At 35.9% G+C, this 20,918-nt stretch overlaps 1 protein-coding gene across 2 annotated transcripts in view; it reads right to left on the reverse strand.

Moving 5' to 3' along the window:
- Positions 1 to 20,096, reverse strand: part of LOC115918867 (lateral signaling target protein 2 homolog) — a 34,393-nt gene extending 14,297 nt beyond the window's left edge. For both annotated transcript variants that reach the window (XM_030992832.1, XM_030992840.1), the window contains exons 1-5: positions 19,923 to 20,096; positions 13,282 to 13,435; positions 5,854 to 5,978; positions 5,218 to 5,367; positions 4,495 to 4,637 (exon numbers count right to left, since the gene is read on the reverse strand). In XM_030992832.1, coding sequence (XP_030848692.1) covers positions 4,495 to 4,637; positions 5,218 to 5,367; positions 5,854 to 5,978; positions 13,282 to 13,435; positions 19,923 to 19,958 — 608 coding nt within the window. In that variant the 5' untranslated portion in view covers positions 19,959 to 20,096. The remainder of the gene's footprint in view (positions 1 to 4,494; positions 4,638 to 5,217; positions 5,368 to 5,853; positions 5,979 to 13,281; positions 13,436 to 19,922) is intronic.
- Between the last annotated feature and the right edge of the window lie 822 nt (positions 20,097 to 20,918).

Consider the following 20,918-nt stretch of genomic DNA (forward strand, 5'->3'; position numbering starts at 1 on the left):
TCTAGGAACTTGCCATAGATCTAGAATTAATAACTCATGTTCTTGGTTCCAGATCTTATTAGCAAGACATTAATCTGCATTTGCCACTCTGTACCCGGGAGAAAAGGGATTACGGATTGTGGAAAGCTAGTTGATATTTGCCTATACACATTGCATATTGCTTGTAAGTGAACGGTGCACACCTGGTACATGTAGAAGTACTACCCACGGAATTGAGATGGTGCACAAAATGTGTGCCGATATGCACCGTCTGTGAATCAATACTTTTATAATTACTGTCCATAAGGTCTTGTAAGAATTGTTGGAAAGATAGGATAATTTGAATTTCTCTCCATGTATAGTAACAAATGTTGGGAAACTGATCCTCTTTTCTTCTTCAATAATGTTCTGATAATTTTGATAAGTAGGCCTATCAAGTTGGATTTGTTCCAAACATATCTATTTTCAGTAACATTGAACGTTTATCTAGTAATATTTTGGCAGAATGCCTAGCGACAGATCCATCGCCCAGCTATCATAACTTCCATCTCCGGGGTGTCTTATGTGAGCACCTTTCCAGCCATTTAGGGGTCATTGACCTGCCGTCTATTTTGGGCTGAGAGGAACAGAGGGCAAGGTTATCCATACTAGGTAGGCCCAGGAGCATCAAATCTTTCCTAAAGCTTAATGGTATTAAATCTCTGTGTTATGATAACAGAGCTGAACTTTACAATTATATTCTGGATATTAAACATGTACATGGATCCTCCAGTCACTGGATTCATAACCTGCCCACACACACACTGTGTGCACATTCTCCACTCCCTGTGGAGCTTTACATGCGTGCTCAATACTGATTAAACCACAATCATGTTCAAATTCTACAGGATGCCCTTTTAAAACCTGGGTGGAGAGAACCCTTGTGCCTTGCTGGAGATTGAACTCACAATCTCTGTACCGGTATCTCCAGTCAGGTGTTTCAACCACAGGGTCTTGGCTACTGGTATGGCTATAAAAGGACCTCTACGAAGGGAAGAATTTCAAGGGATACTGGCAAAAAGTAATTCTTGTATCAAGCAGTTTTTTAAGGCTTTTTTAAGGCTAATCAGGCCAACAAAATGTAAACAAAGATGCAACAACTTTTAATAAAGCATATACAGTGTATGCACTGAAAACCACCAACACAAATATGATAATACGGGACTAAAATCATTCTTCTGACTGCATATCACTTTTTGCATCACTTACTTTTGTACTTTTTTCTTCATTTATACATGACAGTCACAGTAGTTCGTGTATATTTCAGTGTCAAATTGTGGGATTCTGTAAGGTTTTTAATATTTCATCAATAAAAAGACTCTTTTACCTCTAATGACTCTAATGAGGACACTAGGAAATGACTACTCTGGCTATCTTCCTAACCGTGGGTTAGCTGACCCTGCTGTGGCTCCAGGGTGGTTGAAAACACAAATTAATTGGGTTCCCTCATGGTCTGTGGCCCTCATTATCACATGGCTAGAGGTACTGTACATGTAGGTCATGTGATCTGTCACATGGCTGTCTCTTACCACAGTTACATACATTTCCTCTTTTTTTACACTTACAGAATAATCTACAATGAAATGGAAAAAAGTTGAAGAGACAGAACTGTGTAAAACACTTTTTGGAAACTATTTGCGATTTTCGAAATTTCCTCCATTTTTTGATATTCATAAGATCCAGCTTTGCCTTGATTTTCTGCATGAGATGCCATTTTCCTTAATACATACTGTGACTACAAATTGTATTTTCTTTTCATGGAACTATCATCTATGGGTGTGCCATACAATCTCCACTTTCAACTGAAATACTTATCTTACATTTAACCCACTGACTGCTTTAATAGCCCAAGATAACTCAAGTCAATGAAAAATGTGTGCCATACCAACATGGCATTAGTTGACCTCAGGTAGAAATTTCTTTAAATACCTCCTCAACAACTTGAATTTGTAACATGTTTCATATTTTTCCAATCCTAAGTTCATCAAAGGAAGTTCGGCATGGCTCATTTCCTTCTTACGATGTATGACAAATAAACCGCATCGAAAACCAACCATTGATTCCTAGAAAAACTAATATTGTTAGCTTGCTCAACGATTGACCGAGAGTTAAATGAACCACAGGCCTCTGGTTATTTTTCATTCTGTGTGCAACCGATTCTATGAAAGCCTTGATTTTTGTTGTTTACAGATGAAAATGAAGAGGTGAAAACACTTCCAACAGTTCACTTTTAATACTTGATGCTTTCAACATGGTCTACAGCGATAAAATCTTTTAATGAAAGATAGAACTCATCATCCAGATCGATTTGTTGCCGTCATTTTATTGACAAGTTCTTGAACTTTGGAAAGGGATTAGGAAACATCTTGTGGTATTCCAGAATCCTGATCACCTCCTCCCACTACAACAGTCATTAGTGACTAGATCCGATTTAAATCACTTTGCTACGTGTCATTTGACACAGCTTTCTATTTGCCAGACGTCACAATCATATACAATAGAGTATTCATTGGGTTGTGTCATTACATTATTGAGCTTAGTCAGTATTACAGATAAAGCTTCAAACTTTTCAAATAGTCCTCAGCAAATATTCCTCTTTTTCAGAGCTTATGAATGATACATTAAGGTGGAAAAGCAAAGTGGTTATCCTTCAGGATTGATCAAATATTCATCGTCAACATGTAGATGTAAATGTCAAGGAGATAGCTATAATGTTGAAGTACACTCTTTTTTTCAAAATGTTGAAATGACAGTCAAGTGTATAATTTTCTGGTAAATGTTAAAGATGGGTTTTATTTACCACATTTAAGCAAACCTGAGAAAAGGTATTCCTCTCATATATTACAAAAAGTTTTGGTTGTAACATACCTTCCCATATTTCATCCTCTATCATTAACATTAATTACTTAATCAGATTGTTACACATATAGATTTTTGTTTTAATCTCCCCATTCCTTCTATCATCCACAGGACCAATCACAAAATTCATTATAATTTATATGCACCCACTTTAAAACCTTTTTCCATTTTTCAATATAACTCAATTTGCATTTATTCATCAAAGCCATCATGTCAACTGTTTGTTTCAATTAAATACCATGCCAAGCAATCTGAGACAGCGTTTTTACACATTTGGCTGTGTTTCAGCAACTACCACAATATCTTGTCACTATCAATCTTACTGATAATTGATTAAATATAAAGGATGGATGGAAACAGTCTCTGTAACTGATGCATCTATCATATCTTTATCAATATCTGATTAAAAACACAGCAGGTGACATCCTTCCTCAAATACATTTCATGGTAGGCATTTTTGGCTGAACAGTTTGACGATACAAACAGGTATCATGTCATAATATGCTTTAAAACGTCAAATAACATAACATTTTAGACTGATAGAAATGTCATAGCCCCCAAAATGTCAAATAATACCCATACTACCAAAAAAAACCAGTAAAAAGTACAAATATTGAATATGTATCTCTGCCAATTCCTTATCAGTGAGAGAGAGAAAAAAAATCTTGGCAGAAAAAGAAAGAAACACAACTCATGAACAGATTCTCACATTCTGTCTGGCTCTCACGGCGGCAAGCACGCAGACGAAGCATGAAGGCTGTTTACTCTCTCGTTACGACATCACAGTTACTGATTAAGGTTCATATGTTTATGGGTTTGCAGGGAGTAGTATTGTGGGAAAGGAAAGGGTGTGTTGGTTTGGTATTAAGAAACGTGGCAGATTTTTGGATTTCGAAAGATAGTTTCTAATTCTATTGCATCCTAAATCGAGATATGGAAAGTTGCAGACACGCAATGCAGCCTCACTGTGCCTCTAACTTAAAATATGCATCATGAATCTCAATATTTACAAACTACATTATGAGAAGGAAGACAAACCTAACAATAAAGACAGTGAAAATAGCAATATTGACATTTGGCCATATTAGACGATTCAGCAACACACTTTTTCTCTTGGGGAGATTCATGAAAAATGTTTAAGAGAGGCAGCCATCATCAATATGTTGTCATTATCCCAGGCCTGACTGTAAACCTGTCTAAATAAGCCCCCTAAGGAAAGCAGTCAGAGTAGTCATCAATGACAGGTGGCCTTACTAGACAGGTTCAGCAACACAACATTTTCTTTAAGGGACAGCTATGAACAGTCTACAGATATGGCCACTATAAAGAGGTTACTGTACCGTTACCCCTGGGCCCCTTTGCACAAAACTAACCATTGATCTTAACTTTGCCATCAATGGTTACTACCATGAAAATCTTGATTTTGATTGGCTGTTGAGCCCTGTTACCATGGTAGTTGCCATTGATGGCAAAGTTACCTTTAATGGTAAGTTTCATGCAACAGGGCTCTGGTTTGACTGTACAGTGTATGCTTATCCCATAACCAAACTCTGCTTCTGTACAATGTTTGAAACAGTATTTTTATAATCTTTACATATAATAAATCTTGATGTTTACCTGTTGATGGTCTCGCAGAACAGAACAATGACGTCTTGCATGGTGTCGTATTCCTGCGAAGACTTCACAGGTACCATGGCACTCACATAGCTCAGCTCAAACTCAGCAAAGACATGGTCGAACTTCTTCAAAGCCTCTTTCACCTTGAGGACAAAGAGAAACCAATGAAATGACATGGTATCAGTACACCTATTAATGGTATTTCCACCAAGTCGGGTGACAGCGAACTATGACCTACTGCACACAGAAAATGACTACCATCTTCCTTTAAAAGGATTTTGGCAGCTTATTCCTGTCCGGTAAAATTAGTTAATAAAGTTCATTTGCAATGCATGTCCAACTCCTACGGCTTATATTGCTCAAGGCAATCTTCCATGATATATTAGACCTTTCTCTTTTTAATGTGTTTGAAGATGGGATTTCATTCCTGTAGTTGCTACAGACGTCACATGTGAGATTCTATCATCATTATCTTCAATACTTATTATCGTTTTCATCAAAACCTCATCTACTTTGCTTTCTTCATGTACATCAACATACCTTAAAGTTCCATAGAAATGCATTGTATTAAATATCCCTAAAGACAAATGCACCCATGACCTATCATAATTTTGCAGGGCTAATTAACAAGTTAAAGTGTAGAGCAGCTTGCGTAATCTGAGTAATAATAGGAAGACTCATTAGTGATGTTTATGTGTAGATGTGTTACTATTCAAATCTTACTTTTTGTGGGTAGGAGTTGAGATTCTTGTAGCTCTGGTCTCTGAGCACCGCCCGCAAGCAGTCCAGACTCCTGGTCAAGCAACGGGCCAGGGGCCGTAGGGCTGCACTCTCAATCTCCCTGTTCATGATGGTCGATCCTGCGGCCAGGCACTGTCAATACAAGAAGGTTTGTGCATTAAGATTGGATTCAAGACCTCTTTCAGACTTAAATATTATGTGCGTTCTCAGCCGGACCACAATGACAAGTGTGATATAAAGTAAGAGTGAAAACATAAATGTTAATTTAATCTCATAGATGAGATGGAATTTAAATCTACTTTTTTTTAAATCTATTTTTTGAAAAAGCCATTTCTGCATCTGGCAAGACTCTGGGACCCAATACGGGTAACCCTAAGAAATATTCACAACACTCAAAATGAGGTTTCCATCCAAATTAAAAATCCTTTAACAGTCCAACCAGCACAAAGACTGTTCAAGAAACAGGTTTCTCTCAATTCCAATGGAAAACTGTGCTCTTCCACATAAACAGGTTTTTATACACAGGTAGTCACAAAAGCAAGATAACAGGACTGAATATATTTTTAACGAGGATTGTGGGATAACAGGGTTTTTTTTTAGACTAAAGAGGATACATACTTCTGCACCAAACCAAAGCTGGCCTGCCAGACTGTCCTGAAGCACATCGTCAGGAAACTTAGCCCTGAAGTCACGGCTGGCTCTGCTCTCAGAGACGGCCTCCGTCATCAACTGTTCAATGATACCTGTTCATATGAATTAAAGATAAAAGAACAACACGGTTTATAAGAGAAATTCATTTGTGGTACAATCCCTGAAGAGGTATTAAGCCACTCTGCAGTTTAAGACAAGGATGAGTCCTGGGATAGCTTAGAAACGAATTGTGAGCTTTTCCATTTTCTTTCTGTGAGTGTGGAAGAATGTCACGCAGAGGAAATGACCCATGAAAAGCACAGCTCTTAAAGTGCTCTCATATCACAAAAATGACAGGAAATTTGCTGTAAATGTTAAAAACTATGTTGTATTGTATTATATATATTAGGACAAACTTTCATGCCACATGATTGTACAGTCGGATATGCACATTTCTGTGTAAAGTGCATATTACTATCAACAAGACTGTGCCAATTTCTTATCATTTTGATGATTCTTCAGCCTCCGGTATACATCTAATCTTATGTGCTACCCGTACCGGTATTCATGGTTAATCAATCTTTGACTATCTCTTCCAGATGGTTCCTTTCAAAATGATATCACATGACTAGAACTCTATTTTATCTCTAACTAATCACAAAATACATTCATTATCAAAACCATTCCAAAGATACAAAGTTTTAATATCAACCAAATGTACTTGTTGAAGATATAATCTTTAAAGAAGTTTAGTCAATTTCAAAAAGCTTTTGCTTAAAGGAAAAGGAGGCCTAGCTAGGATTGATGTAAAATTGTCATGCCTTTGTTCATGGCAGATGCTAATAATTCTGATTGTTCTCTAAAAGCATCACTGAAACTTATCAAACATACAGTCATTTCCTCACATCTGCATGTCTACATGTACAGTATATACATGTACAGTGAAGGGAATATTAGAATATTATCTTTGACATGCTCTTTATTTGGAGAGACAGATCTCTTTATTTTTACAACTGAAAGTGAAGGTCCATAAATAAACTACCGCTATCCATGTAAGTCTGTAAAACTATAGAAAGTGATTGTAATCTGAAAACTTTCATATTTTACTATGGCCACTCTGACAAGAAAAGATTGGAAGTTATATTGGCACTTATATTTTCTTCCTGATAGTCTTAGAAAAGAAGTTTTTATTTTCTGATATTTCCTTCTTTTCTTTTTTGAGCAGTTTCAATCCTTTATCAGCACTAGCAGTCTGAACTAGATTCCGCCTCAACTTTGGAGGGGAAAAAAATAGTCAAAAATTGAGCAATTTCCTATGGTTTTCAGAGAAAATTCCTTCATCAGATGAAACACTGATAAATACTATGCAATGTTATCTTCCTTATTTTCATATCATTTCTGCTGATATCATCAGCACAAACACTGACAAAATTTTCTTTCCTCTGACGCACGCTAGCGCGATAACGATCAAATTGTTATTAGCACATGCATGTGTGTATCACTAATCTTGGCTTTCTTCCATATTGCTCGGTCAGGTCTTAAACATTTACAAAATATGAGATAAACTTCAAATGTTCACATGGGTATGAAGAAAGAAGGAGAAAGAGAGGAGGGGTGTATTAAAAAAGCTTCTGGAAAGGATGTGTACTGGTTTTACATCTTTACATCTACGGTATTCCGTTTTATTTCTTTTTATAAATAACACACAGCACATCTTTCAAAATATATCTTGATCTTACGCAATTCAAATATTAGGTTGACATATTCCCAGGGATTTGAAATTAAAAGTCATTAAGTACCGGTAAGAACTTCCAAATCGAAACTTAATCTTAGAAAAAAACAGGTCACTACCGCTCATCTTGGAGCCGAACCCTGGGCACAAGGCCCTCAAGTATCTACCGGTACCCGGTAGTCTGAACCCTGAGAAGGCTATCAGAGATCCACGCGTCTGTTACCGGTGATAAGCAGCAAGCGATGGACTCTTGATGATATCTCTGGATATCCAGAGGATATTAAGAGGAGGACCCCGTCCTTCCTGCGCACCATGCAGACAGGCACACTCTTCCTCCAGAATTGACACCCGGACAACTCTCTATTTGTACAGGCATTTCCGATTCTCCTTCAATGGCTGTTTGGTTATTGATCTTTGATTGATCTTGGTTATCTAATCTTGACGTCATGATCTCTCCCCCCCCCCCCCTTTCTGGATTCCTGAATTACTTGTCAGGGTTGATTACATAATTTATGTAAGGTAAGAGGAGCTTTTCACAAAAGATGCTGTTTTTAGAAATAATCCCAAAGGACTCTCTTATACCCCTCAAGGAATAATCAGTCGACTATGAAACTTACTTGTAATCCCTACATCATATTGTCATTTCGCAAATGGAAATTTATTCATTGATTTTCTATACCGGTACACATACTTGTACAACACCTGATCGACTTTAGTGTTCTAGAATAGTATGTTGCGTGGATGAGTTAGACTTAAAAATACCGGGGGTAAATTCTCCCTAACAAGGGTATACGGTAAACAAGGATAATAATTAAGTCAAGACATAATTACGACCAACACGATAAGCCACTTCAGAGTTGGCACTTGTACAAATGATCCAAAAATATCCACAGATCTTTCACACATGGCGCCTATTTACACAGCCCATACACCATTTTGAAAGTTCATCAATTTTTATGATTGCCATTTAGACTACCATTAAGACTACTGGAAACTGGAAAAAAAAACCATTAAAATCATTGGTGTTTGGTCATTCTGAATTTTTGTTGAGTAGTGCGCATAAAGTGTAGTGATACGAATAAAGAGACAGTGTGCACTGGTCTCTACAGACTATCACGCCAAGTTGATTAACCGTATCACAAATCCATGTGCATAACCCAACTCTAACTCTATTATTTATAATTCATTATTATACCAAGCATTGTACAGATGATTTTGATTTAGTACAAATTCTTGTAGAATAAAATAATTAACTCTCAAACTTTTTCCTACATGCACCATTCTAGTCATTATTACTTATCGTTAATTTGGTAAATCCATCAATGCGCGAGTGAAGCTTCCTGCGTTTCTTGACCCCGTTTCCTGTAGTAGTCCAATTTTTTTCCACTTTCCATGCTCTGGCTTCGTGATCAAAGTTTACTCTCTCAGAAATCCCTGGGAATCTTTTTTTTTACCCAACCCTTTCCATTAATCCAAAGAGAAAGAAAGCTTAGGCCCATTTACACCACTGGAAACACCCATTTAAAAAACAGTTTGGTGTTTGCTGATTGCATTTTTGTGTGTGCGTGCGCCGCTTGTCCCCGCTCCAGACATGATAGCACAAAAGTGATGAGAGTCGTGTGAGCAAAAACCGGAATATTTCAACAGTGTTTTGAAAGAAAGCTTTATACCAGAGAAGAAGAAAGAAAAAAAACTGGCCAAGTTTCTGCCGACATTTAAATAAAAAAACGATAGAGAGATGGTTTTTTGGCATGTTTATGGATAGTTGCTGTGCAACTTTTAAACAAAACTCCAGAGTGTGATAAAAATGAGTGATGTTCGCTTGAAGTGTACATATTATTGCCCCCTAAAGTATCATCTACAGGAACATGGGTGTTTGGAGAGACAAAGGTGTTCGAGAGAGGAAGAAAGAAAGGAGAAAGGAACAAGATAGAAAGAGAGAGTGCATGGGCGAGAAAAACTAGAAAAAGAAGAAAGAGAATGGGAAAGAAGAAAGAGAATGGGAAAGAAGAAAGAGAATGGGAAAGAGAAAGAGGGAGAGAATGAGAAAATAAGTGAAAGAAAAAACAAATTTGAGGGAACAATAAAGGAAAAAAAGAGGGTGGGATAAATAGAAGTAAGTGAAAGGGGGAGGAGAGAAACTTTAAAACGAAAGTGAGAAAGAAAGAGAATAGTTAAGTGTGCACAGATAAATTATACAACTGTACATACATGTATTAATTTTAGTGAGCTGTGATTCATTCATTTCACAGCATGATCAAAGTTTTCACAAATCTGAACTAGTGCTGTAGTCAAACGTTTAACCGTCCGGTATCCGACCGCCCATGGCGGATTCTGTTTTCAATTGGACGGTTTCGTTTTCCCGTTTTTTTTATATTTTTTTTTTTTTTTTTTTTTTAATTTTTTTTTTAAAGTTTCGATTTATGCCCCTCCACCTGGCACTATGCCTGGCATTATCTCCCAGCTCAGTAATCGGTGTGATGACTTACCACTTGGAAACTAGAACAACACTCCAATTTGTCTGTCATCTTGGTTTGAAAGTAATCTTTGTAATAGATCTCAACAACCCTGTAAACGATCATCGGATCGGCCGCCGATACCGATCCGATCAGGGGTGATCGGGGAAAAATTTCCGATCGCCGATCAATTAAAATGATCGGAAAAAAATCGGCAATTTTTTTTTTTTTTTTTTTTTTTAATGACGAAAATTTTCAAGTTTTTGGCTGTCAAATGCTCAAAAAAAGTTCATGGCTGGGATTATTTTGTCATTTGGAGTTGTTGTAGACAATGATTGTTGATATTTAGTGCCTTTTCATGACTTTGAAATTATTAATATTGGTCTAAGAGCAGAGGCAAAACATGCGGGCCGCCATCTTGGATTATAATGTAGGTTTTTTGTTTTTTTTTAAGGACGAAAATTTTCAAGTTTTTGGCTATCAAATGCTCCAAAAAAGTTCATGGCTGGGATTATTTTGTCATTTGGAGTTGTTGTAGACCATGTTTGTTGATATTTAGTGCCTTTTCATGACTTTGAAATTAATAATATTGGTCTAAGAGCAGAGGCAAAACATGCGGGCCGCCACCTTGGATTATAATGCATACATTATAACTTTTTTTGAGCATTTGATAGCCAAAAACTTGAAAAATTCGTCATTTAAAAAAAAAAAAAAAAAAAATCAGCCGATTTTTTTTGTCGCTCTTCCGATCCGATACCGATCAAAGGTGCGAGGGTGTCGCTCCGATCTTCCGATCCGATCAGAGCCCCAACTTACAGGGTTAGATCTCAATATATATATTCATCCAAAGTTTAACACATGGTGTACCACAAGGTTCTATCCTAGGTCCTCTACTGTTTTTAATTTACATTAATGATCTTACACATTATTCTAAAAAGACATTGTTACTATTATTTGTGACTAGTTCACAAGCACAAATCGGCGCCTTCAGTTAAATCACCTTCCTGCTTTTTCACACGGCCAAAAAAAAAAACAAAAAAAAAAAAAATCATTTAACCGAAAACCGTCCGGTTTTGACAGGCGGTTAAACGGAATTGGAGATATCCGTGATGTTACAGCACTAATCTGAACACATACCAGTTTCTGGTTTTAAAACATATCAGCATGCACAGAAGAGAAAAGATATACAATAGCGTCAAAGGAAGAGAGCAAAAGAAACGGAGAGAATGGGACAGAGAGCTCTAGGGTAGACGGAAAGTGAGTGGCTTCAAATGACTTCCTTTTCATATCGCTGGATTGTTTGGTCTAGCACCAGATGTGCATCCATAGGAAGATCATTTAGTCATATCAGGCATAAATTCTTAAGTCTGAAAAAACAAACATGAGAAGGTGTGGAAATAAGGTTCAAGTGAGTTCATCCTGATTTCAAATAACCCTCGTTTTCTGAGAAAATAAAGGTACTGGTACTCCAGATCCAGCATGGCTCTCACATGTTGGGCACAATTCAGCTTTTGGACAAGTGATGGCCTAAATAGATAAATCACCTCTGTAAACTTTCTCTGTGTTCCTTTGAACACAGTGGGGATTAAGCCTAGTGGGGATAGATTTTACAGTATACACGTATGCTGCCCACATGTATACATGCAAGCATGGACTATGTAACTATTCCAAACTGTTTGATTCAGCTTTTCCTCCTCCAAGAAAGTTTGAAAACCATTAAACTTTCAATTTCATTCATCATACGACTATTCAGATCATCGATTTGTAAGATCCTAGAAGTTTGAATGTTTTTATTGCAACTTGCAAGTTCTTCCAATATCGGATCGGATTCAGATCATGAAGAGTGAGGTGGGCTTACATACATGTACAGTATGTACAACATATTCAAATGTACATTTCTGTACACAATATGTTCATTTCTTCTTGCGAAAATATGCAAGACAGATGCAATTTACATTGTACATGTAGGCTACAACATATAATGTACAAGAGCATACTCCACCCACACACAAGTATGATGGAGGCCAACATACCGGTAATCAATTTCACTGTAACAGACTGTACAGACAACCATACAGGATCCATTTGTACCGAAATAAAATCATCCTTCCCCCACCTTGCGAAAATACGTAATGAGCAGTGGTTATTAGGGTTTATAAATCTCTTTTTCTGGGAATCGGTAGAGCGCTGTACAGAAGGCGTGGGCGGGTGTGAGGACAGACAGCTACTCTGATCATCCGCAGTCTCGTTTGTCTGCCCACTCTCATCTATTACTACACTGTGCCATCTCAAAGAGCGGTTCTTTTTATACACCGCAGTTTATGATCTGAATGTACTGTACATGTGAGGCTGCTTTTAGCTTGAAGCAAGCGCAGGCAGCCAATACACACACAAACTCTAAGTTGTAAGGTTTCACCGCCCAATCTTGATAGTAATTCTGTCTAGCGTCTGTGACTACAATAGTTACTGTGGCTCGTGTTTGAATGTTTTGAATACAGAATACCTGCATTTTTTTTTTAACTGGAAAAATGCCTTACTGTATTGACTTTACAATATACAGTCCATGCATGCACACATGTGAATAAGTTTGTGTGTAGGTACACATACTAAAAAACAAAATCATATGGTCATAGTTCTCGTAAATTATATATTAATTTTTTTTAAAGTAAATTGATTGTGATTTGTTCAGGATGGGAAGGTTTTTACATTTGGCACTTGATAAATCAGAGGACTATATAATATCTAAGCACCAACATGTAATCAGGGTTTAAACCTGGCCAAAAGAAAGTCACCTTTCAAGAATTTGAGTCATTATCTAAATGAAATGAAATGAAATTGAATCTCAATAAATTAAATAAAGTTTGATTTAAACAAATTAATTTAAAAAAGTTAATTTTAAAAAATCAACAAAAATCAACAAAATCAACAAAAAAAAACAACAACAAAAAATCAAATTTAAATACAGGACGTTATTACTTCAAAAATAACACTTTATTTTATAGCTGTGTATTAATTATTTTTACTTACTATTTATTTATTTTTTTGTTGGGGTGCATTATGGCAACTGTATGACAAGATAAATGTACATATGGTATGGTACATGTACTACCCACTTATACATGTAATATTTCTTCTACAGCCTACAGGGACACTCCATACTGTAGGATCCCTAATAAGTCAAGATGTAATTCCAAGGAAATAAACTTAGGTGCTTAATTAGATACTGACCGAGAACTTTATCCTGGCATATCCTGAGCTGATTGACGAGCACGGTGCATCGGTCCGGATCCTGCCGCCCATCAAAGCTGTCTAGCTCATGAGATACACCGTTCAGTTCTTCATCAGCGAAGTAAAACTGGGCTAGTAGCTGACAGTCATTTTTCTGTAAAACATGAAAGGAAAAATATTATATACTAAATGTAGGACAAAATAATGAGAAAATATGCATGTAGGATTGTATGTACATGTACATGTACATGTATGCTATTAAAAGGTGGAGGAATACGTACATTAAAAAAGTATTGTGCACAAAATGCTGTACTTTTCTCTTTAGGTGATCTCTTTTGGGATTTCACGTTGTCAAAGGGAGATTTTCTCACAGTCATTTTGATGTACATGTACATGTACATGTATTTTATTGTGTTTTTACAAGAGCTCTAAATACAAGAGCTCTTTTGTAGCTTTCAAGAGCCGAAGCGTCATGTATATTTCACACTTAAAAAGAAGTACATGTACATGAACAATATTATTATTGTTATTGTAACGTCCTTCACCATTACAACCACTTCAATCAAATGTTCGTTTTATTTATGGGAACATACAGTGTATAATCTACAAGGTGAGCTTTTTAACAGGTTCCTCACATTTCACTCTGTATAACCTTCTATTCAATACAATTAATTTCAACGTCTTTTCAAAGAATTAATTATATAATGTGACACATTTAGTATATTTCATATTTATATGGTCTAATTTTGTTTTCAAAAATCGTGAAATGTGAAACAAATAAACTTAAAAATTGAAACATTCATGTGAGGGCACTTAAAAGAAAAATTGAGGTCCTCTCTTTATAAAAACTGAACAAACACAATTTAGCTTCAAACTTTCTATTTCATTTCAGCAATTAAGGTTTGAGGCTACATTCATGTACATTTCAAACACTCTCCCTTTCTCTTCAAAATATCATACAGTCCTGAGAAACATGTACATGTACTTTAGTATTTTGCCAAATACAGACCACATGAATGTAGGCCTGTATGTATTGAACATGTTAATCAGTCTGATGTTATTTTATCTATTCTGTCTCCCTCTCTCTCTCCCTCTCTCTGTCTCTCTCTTTATCTCTCTCTACATCTACACAATTTTTATCATCATCATCCAATTTCCATCCAACAACAAACAGATAAGTCGTATGTCATGATTTTTACAAAGTGACTTTCACTCGTAACAAAGTTCAAGTTCACCGTCAAACAGATGATGTCTAGTTGATTACAGTGTACATGTACAATGAGATGGAAATTTCCCTTTGTTGTAAGTGTGTGTACTATTAAGTTGATCAAAGTCCAGCATGACCTCAGCCTCAGTCAGGGCAGTTGTAAAATAGCCCCCCCCCCCTTGTCTTCGCTAGACCTTTCTCTATCAAATATTCAGATGCCATTCATAATTTACAAGTTCACTCTAGTCTGCAAAGTACAAACCTGTATTCTTATTATGAGGTACACATGCTGTGCAGAATACTACTGTAACAGAAACAATTGAAACAGGGAATTGAGAAAGTCAAGCCCATCCTTTACGTGGGTCACATAAAAGTTAAAATAACTGCATTTACTATCAACATTCTATATTTGTCTATTAAACATTCAGTGAACAATGTAGCCTACACAGAAATATCACGTGCATATGGTAGAATGTAATGAAAGGAATCACACACACACACAGTATATTTTTGCAGCAGAATTTTCTTTTCATCAATTTATGTATTTATTGTTTTAAAATTACATGCATTATAGTGATTATGAATATAACCATTATTCCTCTTTTTGCCCTTGTGCTTAGAAAGAGACTTTGTATCCGAGGCAATATTTACAAAAGTCAATACCGGTAATGAACAAAGTTCTGACAATAAATCACAGACCTTCATGCACATGTACGATTCATGGCAGAAGCAAAATATATTTAATGACCTTCAAAGAGTACAAAGTTTTAATCATAAAGTATCATTGTACTGATAGCTGACAAGTGGTCACCATGCTGTCATATGCATGATATGTTGTACATGTACATACTATGTACTGCCAGAATCCGGATCAATTTATAATCAAATTAGTTCACAGATATTATCTTGTTATTTCTCTGTCAAGTAGAGTCCACACAGATTAGTAAATTAATTAGCAAGGTGACAGACTTCAAACATTTACTCATGCCATCGTAAACATGTATCATATCCACTTTCAATTGAGTCACAAAACAGTTACATGTAGTCAACACACTGTTGCTACAATTAGTACGGTAATCTACTAAAACATACAGAAGTTGGGTTTTTAAAAAAGGCGTGGAGAAGCAAATTTAATTAATCTAACAGATTTGGATGGAATACTGCAATTCCAAGACAAAAAAGGCTCCAAATCATACAACCCTGTACATCTGCAAGAACTTGGACTCTTCATTGTATTTTAATTTTTCTGGTTGTAAATAATGAAAATAAAATCTAACTGAATCAAGCAAAAGATTGAAAAGAATATATAAGAATGACTGTTCAACAGGTAAGTAAAATCTGCCCAATATTTATGGTTGTAGTAGAAAAGGTATTACATGTACTGTATATGGCTACATGCTAGATAATACCCAAAGAAAGACTAGGAAATCTACATATCTTCAAGTATGTGAAACTGGCGTGTTAGATTTAATGTGAGTAAATAATTTCCATCAAATTCCACCAGTTTATAATTAATTTAGCTGACCCAAACAACATCATAAACAATTTAGAATTCAATTTTATCTCTAAATGAAATTTCATTACCGGAGTTCAACATAAGCTCTAACACCATGAAGCCAGTCTAACCGAGCCTCCGGGGGCAACGGACCATGTAATTACAAAGCCAGGTAGCGGTGGGCTTTATGCATTCATAATGGAGGATAAGCATTCATGTAGGTGAAGAAAATAACCAAGTATTGCAGTTATTAAATGAATACTGCTACATGTATTACTTGCATGTACACTGTAGCTAGTAGATGCTCTACCCAATACACTGTGCGCATACTTGTCCCTTCCATGCAAGTGTATGCATGCGTACACTGACTGTACATAGCACCTTTTCGTTTAGCCCACACAATATCAGGGCTCTTAGGCTCTAGCTCGACATTAAAAGAACTGTGGACAAGTTGTCTTAAATTCCCCATATTTAGTATTTCCCTTCAAATTATAACATGACTCCTTCATCCCCTCGATTTTGGAAATGAATTGACCACCTCTGCCCTGCCCCCTGCCCCCTCCCCCCTCACCCAACAAAACAAATCAGATCCCCAATGTATGCTGTAGGAGCTACTTGTAATGTACATGTCTGCAATCTGCAAGTATACAAGTGCATGACTTGAACATTCTGAAAATCTTTCAATATTGATACCTTATTATATTCCATTTACAAACAAATCAACACAAGTAAGCATTAGTTGATGGTCTTGAGAATAAGATTCAAAACATGGCAACAAAGTAGCAATATGACCGCAAGATTGCGCATTGTATCTTCACAGCCTTGATGCGATGATTCAAACTGAATTCTAAACGTCTTGGCAAAGTTTCACTAGTGCCAACTGATAATGGGGGACCGACCGGGACTCTACGGAAACATTGTTCCTGTGACTCATGGAATACTGCTGATACAGTCAAAAACTATCTCCCTTTCCTTGAACCCCAGCCTTGCCATTCAAGGAACCAAGAACTCTGATTTTGTTTTCCTACGATCATTCAGAGTTTTATCCATTAGGTCATCTCCTGGGATTGAAGCCAAGGCTACCAATATATTACAAGTTCATGGTTCAAAAGAGCTGTCAGCCATATTGTACATTTATACATGTTTCATGTGCTCAATGCATGCCTTTCACAAGTTTTCAACAAATTAGTTTACCTTTTATACATGTTGGTACTAGATGTACAATTGTATGTATTTATAACTTGTGTACAAAGAAATTCACAATGGCCAAAACTGTGAAATAACATACCACTAGAAACTTAAGTACTTTTAAATAAAAACTAAAAGCACATCTTTTCATTTAACTTTATGTTGTAGATTTAAACGCATCAGGAGCTTATGCGTTAAAGTAGAATATATTGACACAGTGTCTGCACTCTATCGTATTTAATATCAACAGACAGTCTGGACCCTGGGGGTGTATTGATGCAAATTAATGATATTATAGTAGGTCCATGGTTATATCAAGGAGTTACATGTACCAGCGCAGTAACTTCTGCACGTACATGTTACATGTACATACATGTACATGAAACAACTTTGAAATAGAGAAGCATGTACACATGTACAATTTGTACATGTACGGTATACATTGTATACTGTACATGTTGGTCTGTGAGTGAATATGCAATGGTTGTTGTTGTTATTTTATTAGTTACATGTAGGTTATTTGCCTTATTGACAAACTTTTTATAAGAAAAGAACCATATCAATTAAAAGGAAGAATTGATGAAGCAGATATAATTTAATTGGCAAAGACTTGTCCTCAATGTCACTACAAGGAAGAATCATGCGAAATTTGGCATGGAGAGTTGTTTTGATCAGTAAACTATAATTGAATAAACAAAATTACAAGATATTGTAGAAAAGAATTAATATCAATAAATTTCAGGCCAGTCAAGAGTCCTAGTCAAGACTACAATCTGTGAATAAATACTGGAATGTATTGCAATTTGTAAATGAAATATTTAATAACAATCTGGAAGGAAATAGAAGTACATTTAATTTAATCCGGCTTTTACTCCACAGCCTAGCTCGTGAAACAGGAAAAGGAAGCTACAATATAAGTCCGCATAGATCTATGCCAACACTTTTGTACTAGCCACATGACCTCCCAAAAGAAAACTGCTATAGATAAGCTTTTGTCAACAAACGGTAGGTACCTACAAGGAGTGGAATTTTACCAATACTGACATCATGCACAGAGCACATCCTACAGAATTGCATTTTTGCCATATTTGACAATTTAAGCCTTTAGGCTGCTGATATGTTTGTGTACATAATGTGCCTGTATTTGGTAATTGTCAATTGTGTAGGCCTAAATGATTGAGATTCTCACAATATAACAATTATCATATACACTTAAAACTAGACTCAAACACTAGACTTTCTACAACTGTAATACAAAGTATAAACATGTAGATGTAGTATGACTATAAACATAAATTTAATTAATAAATTCAAATGATGCCATATCAATCATCAACCGAGTCTGATACAGAATGCTTAACTTGTTACATGTAGATCTAATGAGTAACAATAGAATTTACTTTATCTAAATTTTTTAATATTTTGTTAAATTTTTTCATCCGAACCATCTGATCTTAGTTCTTACAATGAATCTTTATCATTTAGCTCATGTTACAAGTGTACAGTACCTACAATGTATGTGTAGTAAGTGGTGTATTTGTATTATTACTCTACTTTGTGACAGTGATGAGAGTCTACAGTGTGCAAATACCTGGCTTAGAAGTACATGTAAGAAGCAGCCTGGCCAGATTTTAAGCATGACTTAGTGAAGTTACGCATGAGCTAAACCTTTAAGAAACAGAATTTAAGATTGATCTCAAATCTATGCATTACTTTGGGACTTACGAATGACTTAACACAGGACTTATTAAACTCTGGGCAGCTACTATTTTCATCCAACTTGCCATTCACTTGCACACTAAGCCACCCCCTCCCCCTCCCCAACAAAACAAACACCACAAAGATCCTAAGTTATGTAAGCATATCCCTAAGTTAGACTTACATGTATCTTAAGTTGGACTTAACAATTATGGAAAGCCATTAGCATCTTCAGAAATATTTTGTAAAACTTATTTTAAAAGGCATAACATTTTTTTATAGACTATTCAAATCATTCATAATCATATTCATACTAGATCTATTTTCTATTAATTTATATTAGTCTATCAAGAAGATTTCATGTTCTTGATGTGGAAATTACGAAAAGTCTAAAATTCTCGAATTTTTGCTTTTGAATATATTTTATTTGAAGGCTACAAATGGCTCTCAATAATGTTTAAATCCAACTTAGTCTATATGATCTGAATGTTGTGAAACACATCCTGGCCCTGGCAGTAACTAGGTCTAGACGCTCTACTAGGCTCTAGGCCTAGGCTAGAGTTTAGTCAATTAATAACGTCAGTAGGCTAGATCTAGATCTAGATCTAGATTAAATGAGACTCATTCAATACATTTGACAATAAATCTAAATATTACAAGCAAGTTTCTTGTGTTGACTCCTCGACAGAATAATCCATCTGCTTGGAGGAGTTTAAAAACAAAGTTTCACTCAGTTTCAGTTTCAACGATGACACTTTCCTCCTTCAACTTCAAGTTCAAGTCTATTTGGTGAAGCAAAAAAAATATCCCTAAAATAAATGTACATGTATGACTGTGAGCTATCTGGAATATATGGATAATCTTGTCCGTACATTACAATAAAGGGTCAAACAACGTCATGTTATTGTTTCCCCAGCTAGCTCAGCTCAGCTCATCTCACTGCATCATGCACATGCATTGTCGTTCACTCACTTGAAATTAAATTTGATCTTGATTCATTTTCACATCACAGACATTCATAATTAATTACCGGTACGTTGGTTCAAATCTTACCTTGGGTTTATAAAACCATTTTCGTAATGCTAGCATCCTGATTCATTCAACAGATATTAAAATAGATAAGTCGAGTAAAGCACTTTGCTGCAAATTTGTGTCCCAATTTTGTCGTACAATTACAACCTCACTCGCTAGTGTTTGTATTCGTGAATGAATTGATATGGAAATTTACGGGTAAATCCAGTGTATACGTAGTACGTGTGCGTAATATACACGCACGTCACATATGTACACAAATTGAGTGTGTACTGGCGCGCCCAGTTGCCTACATGTCACCGTCGGAAGGAATCTAGACAACTCCTCCCCCCAAAAAATCAACAGATTAAAGGTTCAATAAAATTTCGCCACTCAGAGCTTCGTATTTATGATTTTTAAATTTCGAGGGATTATGTTTTGAAAAGGATCATTTTAAGTGACCATGAATTTTCATCAGATGATACGAAGTCAAATTTCTAATATCATTACTAGTAGTATGCTTCATTAGCCGTTCGAAATGTTATTTAGAGAAGAATATTAGTCTATTGATATGGGGCGAAATATTGTTGAAAGAGTTTTATAGTGTAGAGATGTACGAGCTCTGACTGCTGCTGCAGTGTACATGTGAAAGGTGTTTATTGTTTGTAAACAAAATACAAATGTAATTGTTTTGGATCTTTCAGCGGACTGTAAAAAAGAAGGAAAACAAAGATACACACTGTTCAACCATAGGTCTATGGTTCAACAGAAGATTCAACTTTGTTTAGATATATTGCAAATATGTTGAATATGCCAAAAAGGCTACATTTATGGATCCATGCAGGGCGAGATGGGGGGGGGCACAAGGTTCACCCCCCCCCCCAAAAAAAATATATATATATATATATATATATATATATATATATATATATATATATATATATATATATATTATAAAAGAGAAGATAAGCTGAACAGGAGATAAAGAAAAAAAAAGAGGAGCCACTATTTTTGTGTGTGTGTGTTTGTGTATTTTGT

This window comes from Strongylocentrotus purpuratus, unplaced genomic scaffold, assembly GCF_000002235.5.
Source record: "Strongylocentrotus purpuratus isolate Spur 01 unplaced genomic scaffold, Spur_5.0 spur5_contig_847, whole genome shotgun sequence".
Classification (NCBI taxonomy): Eukaryota; Metazoa; Echinodermata; class Echinoidea; order Camarodonta; family Strongylocentrotidae; genus Strongylocentrotus; species Strongylocentrotus purpuratus.